Source organism: Haliotis asinina, chromosome 1 (assembly GCF_037392515.1).
Source record: "Haliotis asinina isolate JCU_RB_2024 chromosome 1, JCU_Hal_asi_v2, whole genome shotgun sequence".
Classification (NCBI taxonomy): Eukaryota; Metazoa; Mollusca; class Gastropoda; order Lepetellida; family Haliotidae; genus Haliotis; species Haliotis asinina.
Genome location: NC_090280.1, coordinates 103,751,406 through 103,761,094, shown reverse-complemented (window position 1 = coordinate 103,761,094; position 9,689 = coordinate 103,751,406). Strand labels below are relative to the sequence as shown.

At 39.0% G+C, this 9,689-nt stretch overlaps 1 protein-coding gene across 1 annotated transcript; it reads left to right on the top strand.

Moving 5' to 3' along the window:
- The first annotated feature begins 2,290 nt into the window (after positions 1-2,290).
- LOC137257602 (MORN repeat-containing protein 3-like) lies at positions 2,291-5,903 on the top strand. The gene is made up of 5 exons (XM_067794925.1): positions 2,291-2,536; positions 2,886-3,040; positions 3,710-3,869; positions 4,231-4,415; positions 5,163-5,903. Exons 1-5 carry the CDS (start codon positions 2,392-2,394, stop codon positions 5,229-5,231), a joined length of 714 nt encoding a protein of 237 aa, XP_067651026.1. The 5' UTR covers positions 2,291-2,391; the 3' UTR covers positions 5,232-5,903.
- The last annotated feature ends 3,786 nt before the right edge of the window (positions 5,904-9,689 follow it).

Here is a 9,689-nt window from a genome sequence, read left to right as displayed (position 1 = left end):
TCCTGTCTTTTATCGTGCGCAGGTGGTTCGCTGATGTCCTTTTGTGGCACCAGGATCCGCTGATTTGTTACAGATACAGAATGGTGTCAACTATGACTTGTATTTGTTAGAAGTGAAATACGGCTTGGACCCAGTTTAACTCACGCATTCATTCATTGTTGCTACCAGCCCGCACCTCGAACTCCCAGACTTTTGCCTGCCCTCGTTCGTCACCAGTTCACTTCAGATTCGGTAAATAGTACGGTCGTCAGAAACATCAATGCGAATCCTCACAAATACCATACCATATGGCCTCCAGGGTGCACAGTGATTTACATGATATTGTTGGGGATTACCTCCCCTGGTTTCCTGTGACAAAACTGTGACCGCAACACACGAGACGCACCACACCTTATTCTGCAGTTACTTTGTGAAAGGCTATTTTTGTCAAGCATGGGTTTTAGAATCATCTGGTTTGATGGCCACACAACTGCCGCGAAAGTAACTGTTTAATAGGTACCCTTGGTTGAAAAACCATTGATCGTATAAACAGCAAATGTCAGGTCCGCGTTTGTACATTAAATGCATTACTATCATATTATGAATGAATGCTACTGGTCAGTTGTTTCCTTAAACCGTAAAAATGTGTGTATCGAGAATTGTTTCCATTTACATCAGTGTCGCCCCTTTGAGAATGAACTGAAGGAAAACTGAAGATATTTCACTATGCATTAGGTTTTTTTGTGCATGCATATGATATTTAAATCATCACAAATTCTCTGTGACTGAATTCACTGACAATTTCCGGAATGTTTGCCCCATGTTTGCGATGCCAGTTTTAGTTATGGTACAGACACGTAACTATAAATACATATTGCTTTCATGACGTCATGGATTGTTTCTCACATTGTTAATCTGCGAAATGCCCGGCCCGACTCAGCAGTTTACATATAGCTGGTGTATTGTTGTGCTGTTAAACAACTATTAAAAGGGTAATAAGAGAGCCCTTACTTGTCACATCCCATGTTTTAATGAGCTCTGTCCTCTCAGGCCACGCCCATGTGAGTACAGATGGACGACTGAGAATGCGACTAAGATGTATTACCATTGCTTCTTGTGACGTCAGTGACATGGAATAAACTCATGATGGTTTGATGACGTCACCAAATGCGATGTTAAACTATTTAGACATCGGCATAATTAAGTAACTGAATGGGAGAAAATCGAGGTATTGTTTACAGGATACTTGACGATAAATATGCGGATGGTGTTGGCAGATCGATTTGTTAATCCAGTCAGAAAATGTGGAATCAAGTCGACTGAAACACAGCATTGAGGCCTATTTGTTCCTTAATTCCATATGGGTTTGTCACACTCACACACGCACGCACACAGCTTATGTATATATACGTTAAAATAACTAACTATTATATACAATAACATTCAGCCACAAATCACAACAATCACACGTTTACAATTTATCATTATCAGTCCACACTTGGAACCAGGAGCGTAGCTACCATTATATGAAAAAATTAAAAATGCTTAAGCAAAACTTTAAAAAGTACCCGGGCTTACACATGACTGTTGCTGGAAACATCTGGGTGGGCAAGCCCTCAATACGAACTGAATATATAACTTTACATCCTATGGGGCATGTACGCGAAAAACATGGCTTGCTACGTGTCTGACTTTTTACACTTTTTGAAAAACAACAACTAAAAAAGAAAAACAAACAAACAAACAACAAGAACAACTACAAAAAAACAAAGCAAAAACAAAACAAAAACAGATCGTGCATTTCTAAATATGTAAATTTTACACATCCCAATTATTTCCTGAGTCCTGACTTAAATGAGAACAGGATGATTTCGATCAAGGGGAATATGTCACATGTATTTTGATCGCACATTTTCCCAGATTGCTTCATAAAAAACATAACATCAATTAACAAAAAAAAACCCGGACAAGTTTAACTATCGTCGCAGGGAAGTACAGACAGTGTTTGATACAGACCACGATAAGTTTTGATTTCCTGTGAAATTAGGGTTTTTTTAGATTTGTTTGGTGCGAATACGTCAAGATATATATGCATATAATTTGGAAATGAGGAAACCTCTGTGAAAAATACAAGATCAGTCAGTTATATCGATGACTGTATGGATTTCGGTAAAAAATGAAAGTATCGGAAAGTTTAAAATCATACGGGGATTTTATTTACGATAAGCTTCTCATTACGTCGAGTGAATGATATGAGTGCTACGAGTTATTCCCCTTGTCGGAAATGCAGCCATGGTAACAGTGAAGCAGTACATGCGCACATTGGCATCATCGGAAATAAACACAACATGAAAGACCTCGCTAAGTAAACCTGTTTCATGTTTCATATAGTCAGCATCGATATTGTACAAAATGCCGCATATAAAAGAGCCCAAACCACGGGAACCTTTGTGGAAAGAATGGGACTACAATGCCCAGAAACGGGGAGTTCGGCACACCGTGTATTCTGTTAACGGTGATGAATATACCGGGGAATGGCTGAACAACAAGAAAGATGGTGAGATAATGTGCATGATGAAAAGTTGATTGCGACTTAATTTTTATGAAAGGAAGACTTGTTTGTGTTTTATTACACAATGCTTTCCTTTTCAGATATAATATATGTACTGTATGAATGATATATTTTGTGAGGGGTGGGCTCGTATTTTTTGTTATGGGGAGGGGGACTGTATACACGTACCTGGGGGTGGTGATGTCATTGAGATTGTGCATGACATGCAGGGTGGGTCACTTTCACCAATGGTCCCTAAAGTCAATTGTTATTCTTATTAGCCAACTAGTCGAAATTTCTGGACCCCTCCATGAATATCAGGTGACCAGGCTTTGACAATCATTGTGGGTTTTAGGGAAAGGCACGTATAGATGGAAGGCCACTGGTGCCCTGTATGATGGAGACTGGAAGAAGGGGAAAAGGAATGGTTTTGGCACCTTCAGCTACCCAGATGGCAAGGGTGGTTACAGGAAAGATTACTCAGGTGGATGGAAGAATGATATGAGACATGTAAGTGTGAAGCTTGCTCTGCAGGGGTGGATCCAGAGGGATGCGCTCACACTCAAATAATTTTCCACAGGGTTTACCACTAACCTTTTGACTTCATGTTTTTTGTGCACCCCCTCCCCCAAATCCTGGATCCACCTCTACAGGGACTGACAGAATATAACTCTTAAGTGTGTAAATATATATAATGGATATGACTAGTGACTTTTGATGTAACATATATGATTTCAGAAGAAAATATGGGTACTTTTAATATTTCCACAGGGATTAGGATCGAGAACTTTGACAATGGGTCATTTTCAGGATTATTAGCCATTTCCTGAGTTTAGAATAGGCCACTGCCTTGTATTAACAGTAAACTAATTTTAACTGGCCATTTTTTATTTTAATGTGCAAATTGTCCCATTGCCCCTCCCTTTCCAAATCCCTGCTTCCATAGATTTAATTTTAAGTAGGAATTTTTAGGGCCACCATTCTTTGATCAGAATTTCTCTTACTGCATATTTCCAGTTTTCCAAACAATCTGTCACAATCTCTATAATGATCTGCCTTGTCCAAGAATGACATGATTAGTCCCAGAACCTTGTTAAGCTCTGCGCTTTCCATGTGTATATTTTGACATGACATTGATAATGCTGACTTAGTGTCCATATTGTTATCACACATCTCCAGGCATATGGCACCCAGTTTTATGCGGACAATGAGTACTATGAGGGTGAGTGGTACGCAGACAAGCGGAGTGGCTGGGGAAGAATGTACTTCCAGGATGGCACGATCTATGAGGGGGAGTGGTATGATGACCTCAGGAGTGGACAGGGCATGCTTCGACAAAGTAAGTATTGGAGACTGAAACATGTAGTGTCGAGTCCAAACTAATCACAATCACAAAGTGTCAGAGAGAGAGATTCCTCCATTGTTGCCAGTGCTGGTTAATGGCTGGAGGTTAACATTCGTAATTAAATATTAGTTTATTTATTAAGTTGGCTGTGAATGTTATTTTTGGGGTTTAGTAGGCCAGACAATTCGTAATTGCAAGAAGTTTGTGGTATTTGTCTTGCCAGTGGAATCCATTCACCCATACACAAAGTCAACTGGAAACTACTGTACAAACTTAGTTTATCTTTAGTCCTGCTTATCCTGACTGTGTCTGCAATAAACTATCACATTGTGATGCACAATCCCATTTCTTGCAGCCAATGAGAACAGGTACGAGGGTTCCTGGAAGGATGGTAAGAAGAATGGTCCTGGTAAATTCTACTACCTGAATACGGGACAGGTGTTTGAGGGTGTGTGGGTGGACAATGTCCCCAAATGTGGCACCATGAAGGACTACGGACGTGACGGTGCCCCTGCACCAACACAGTACCCCATACCAGAGGTAGGTGGACTGTTCCTTCTGTATTGACAGAATAAAGTGTAGACTGTACAATTTACTGTTTAGAAATTACACTCCTTGTCAGTACAAGATTTAGCCAGTTCTTTGTTTCTAGAACGTATATTCCCAAATAGCTTCCCCATTGGGACTGTGGGAGAAGACAAGTCTCCAGCAGCCTTTGCTTGATGTAAGTGGTGAGAAAATAAATCAGGTGGTCAGACTGTGTGAGTATTTACTCAGCATGTTCCATCATGAAGCTGTTATATTAATCAGTGAGGGAGTCAACAACAAGTCAACATGACTTTGTGTGTGTGATAGTTAATGCGCCTGATTCAGAGGATGTAGGTTTGAATCTCGGATGGTACTCAACCTAACAAAAGTACTATAATCTGTATGTTTATGAGCTAGTGTATTCCCAAATATAACATGCTACACTTGACTACTTTCTAAGTGACACTGTGTGTTCATAGCTGTCCACTGTGTGAGCCGTGCCAATTTACACTTACCAGAGGGGTACACAAAGTCTGTGGTTTAGACTGCCAGTTGTCTGACTTCCATTCTTGTGAAAGCTCGACTGGCTGAGTGGGTTAGACAGCTGACCTTGTGTACTGGCTTGTGTACTGACACTGAGGGTTCCAGTGGGACTTCCAAACATAACATGTTGTACTGTTGTACTGAGCTTGTACTGTTTTGTGCTTGTACTCAATCTCTGTACATTGTCTGAGATGATCATGTGACCTTTCTATGCAGGTGAAGCTGGACAGTCCAGAGGCAGTGGTGGCGGAGGCGGAGGACCAGTTCCTGCAGGACCAGGATTGACCAATCAGATCTCTCCAAGACAACACCAGGATCTCATGTCACACTATCATTTGTACTGTCATATTATTGTGATTAAGTTCTGTCAATGAATTTGATATGTTTCAGCATTGAGTATCAGTACTGTTGTACATTTCTGTATGCAGTACTAATACTTTTAACGTTCATACGCCAAATCAAATTTGATACTATTGCTGATTACTTTTCTGAACCAATACCTCTAGACTGATCAGCCAGTAGAAACTCTTAACTGCCAAACTGGCTATCAAACCTGAATCAGTATTTATTTTCATTCAGAAATTTTACTTCCTATTTTTATTTAGTAATCTGTAACATTCTGTCATTAAGGATGTTTACAGGCTTCTTTTGAGAAGGCATGTGTTGATGTTACTATGATAACTTTGAGTATTGATGTTACCATGGTTACACCATGAATACCTTGTTTTGTTGATGTTTGAACATATTAAGCTACTTGTGTACATAAAACATTTGTGTAAATATTGTTTTGCACCATATATATATTTTTTCTCTTATGCTACAATTTGATACATTGTATTTAGCTTTCAGTCATATTGTGGAAGTAGACGTATTTAATATTGCAGTATTTGCAAATTTCATGTTGTTTCACACATGAGATATATATTCATGGTCAATATACTTCATCCAGTCAGACTATGTTCTGTTGTTGTTTTATTGATACGTTCAGCCGAACCAACACAAGGATATGTAGACAACCATGGACGATGGAAGCACTTGTCAGAACCAGCAAAGTTACATTTGTTGTGAGAGCAGTGGGTGCTTGGTCATCAATATTCCAGCCATATGGCAGTGTCTGTAAATAGTTCAATATGCACCACACAATCCAAGGATCAACAGCATGAGCATCCATATATGCAACTGGGATACAATGATATGTGTCAACCAAACTGGGAACCCCGACCACCAGATCCTGTTATGATCTCCTGCAAGCATGGGTCACTGAAGACCAATTCTGACCTGTATCTTCATGGGTCTCCGAGCAGTGGAGAATAATATTTCAAAAGTCGTGAAACTAAAGGTTTACTACTACTGATGAGATAAAATGGAGTTTAACATTGTACTTCACAATATATCATACAAATGACTACAAGTATGTGTATGTGGCTCCTTCTACTGGCCCCAGATTTAAGCTGGTTTTACAGTGCTGACTCATGATACTATGCCGCCATTAAACCCACAGAGACACATTACACTGACTCTGAGTCGACCAGTCTTTGTTGTACCTATTAATGCTGAGTGCCAGGCAGGGAACAGCAAGTACCTTATTTTTACGTCTTTTGATACGACACAGATGTGGATCAGACCCGTGAGCTTCCGTTGTGGAGAGTGGTGTCTGGGTATTTATCACAATGAAGATGGAGGTACCTGTGTCTCGAATACCACAAGGGCACATAGAGATCCGCCTGAGAATGACCACTGGACTGATGCTGATGTCATCTACTGCTGCTGGTTTCCTTGGTCCGGACTCAAACAGTTACACTGTGACGAAGGCCACTGACAGGCCTTCTGTGGCAGGTACACTGCTATGAGTGACGTTGAGCATTCATCAACCCTACTTTACTAGCCAACTTAGCCTCAAGCAAACATTGCCCATCAATGATGAGGAAGTGCTCTCTCTGCGGGGCTACCCAACTACATCACATACACCAGATGCTAATACTCAGTTTAAGGAAAAGCAATGAAGATGCATGGAGGAAAGAGCTAACATGGCAACAGAAATATTTCAGGAAACAGATGTGTTGCCTGCTCTAGTTAATGGACATATCATCTCCTGAATGATGGCTTATTAAAACCATTTCCAATAACTTTTCTTTTCTGATGAAGTCAATCACTTTCTAGATGAAAACTGGGTTTCATTCTGTTTTAAGTAAAGGGGCTTTTGATTTTATTATTTATAAATTATTGATGGACTGACTGGAAATTCACACAAATGACTTTACTTGTCTGTGTGTGCAGGTAGTAAAGAGCTGTTTTCACTACAACTAATCAACTTGATGCTAAATGTGAAGCAGGATTATCTATAAATGTGAATATTCTGCCTTCCCTTTGTATATCAAGCATTGTTATCTTGACAAATGTAAATATTTCTATGGCAATATATCAGTAACAGAGTGTTAATAATCGTAAATGTATATGAATAATAACACTATAATTGATGCATACATCATCATCAGCAGCAATGACAGCCAGAGAAATCTGGTGTGTAAAGGATCAAGCTGGACTACAGAAATTCAATGTAATTCCTTGAAAAACCCTCTCTCAATAAAATCAATATAGTAATTCATCTCTCTGAAGAAAAGGAAAAACAACTCTTCCGTACATTAGCTGCTCTCATCTCCAAAAGAAAAACACCACAGTTACAAATTAACAGTCACGACTATTTTCCACACAGACGCGCTAAAAAACTTACAAATTATCCAGATAAAATCTTTATTTTCATTATGACACAGGCATATACATGAAGTAAATAAAACAGTATTCATAATGTTTGATATGACAAGACGAGATTCAGTCTCCTCTTTATAATATGACAGTACACACTGACAAGGCGGTACAGAGACAGATAGATGAACCAGATGTAATCTGCATCTGCTCTCAAGTATCAAATATCACCAAAATATCCACACCAGCAGTATGACATTATTGCACAGAATGCAGTGTTACATTACATATGAATTTAGAAAAACATAACTTCCATAAATCATAATTTGAATGAAATAATATTAATAAATTTGTCATACACTGGCATATGCTTGGAATCCTTTATGCCATAGAAATATAGCTTGTTTAGGTGTTGAGACCAGCAGACAACAGTGTGTTCTGGAGGTCACATCAGTCCTGTTCCACACATCAGCTTGCATTTGTCACTTCAAAACAATTACTTAAGTCACTTTGACATATGTTGTCATTATCGCAAACATTAGAGAAAACCTGTTCTGCCTTGTGGCGAACTGATGATGAATGAAATAGAAACTGTGGTCATGCATTAGTCACAGTCTATACACAAGTCTCTGCTCCAGTCGTAATACTGATTTACAATATTGTATATTGACCAAATATGGTCATAACAAATATACAAGGCAATGGTTACTTTGGCAAAAATAAAATGTACTACCATTAAAAAAAAAAAAATAACCAAACCATATGTATGATATGCTTTTGTGACAAAACAATTCATTTTATCTATGGCTGTACACAAAGATGAGTTCAAATTTCTGTCATGACAGAGTTGATGAGTGAGTATTGTTTTACGCTGTTTTTAGCAATATTCAAGCAATAACAAGACCGGTGACACCAGAAATGGGCTTCACACTGTAACCATGTGTGGAAAACAAACCTGGGTCTTTGGTGAATGCCTTAACCACTAGGCTACCCCACCACCCCTTGTGATGACAGAAAAGTCACTAACATGACAGTATCTTTTCAAACAGTTCTTAAATGCTTTACTTGACTTGCAACAAAGAGTTACAGAAACTGAGCGACAAAATCCAAAAGTCGCATATTGACTGGTGAAACAAAGATGGCCAATCAACATTCATGGGATGACAGCCTGGCACCCACCATGTATTAAAGTCAGATATAACACCAGCACTAGTCTTGTAATGCTCCTGAAACTCTGCCATAATATCACACATACAGTTCACCCACAGCATACCACCACTGCTGCAGACAGGTCCCTGGTCTGGGGTTCACATAGTCACCATAGCACCATCATGATCAGAACGCAACAATTTCACACACAGTCATCACGGTTTTACCCTACCATTAGCAATATTCCAGCAATATCAAAGCAGTGGACATAAGAAATGGGTTTCACACACTGTACCCATGTGGGGAATCAAACCTGGGTTTTAGACGTGATGAACAAACACTTTAACCATGAGGCTACCTCATAACCCAAGTTTCACACAGACTTTCTCTAGTAGAGCTACAACCACTCTGTGGCACAGTCCAAGTAGTCATAACCCTATCCCAGATCATGAATACACTTATACTACTCAAAACAACTTAGAGAAGTCCATATTTCTTCATATGACATTAATGGGGCATGGGTAGTTAACAGACACAATAGATAATGACAGTCATAGGAAAACATGAGTTGTTCTGAACTTTCTTGGAATAGTTTATACAGAATTGTAGTAATGATCATTGAGTACACAGATAATTGCACAATGGAAAATATACACAGATAATTGCACAATGGAAAATATACATAACAGCATAATATCTAGTATATGGTGTATACCCTGACTAGAGCATTAATCATATAAACGTCAGACTGTATATTAAAACAAGTTCACATTCCATAACCACGTTAAAACAGGTACAGAAGAAACAGCAAAAATTATTGGCATGTTTTCCAGTGACACAAAAACCCCACACAGGTATGTTTTTTCAGTTAGTTGAGTCCAAATTTGTTTA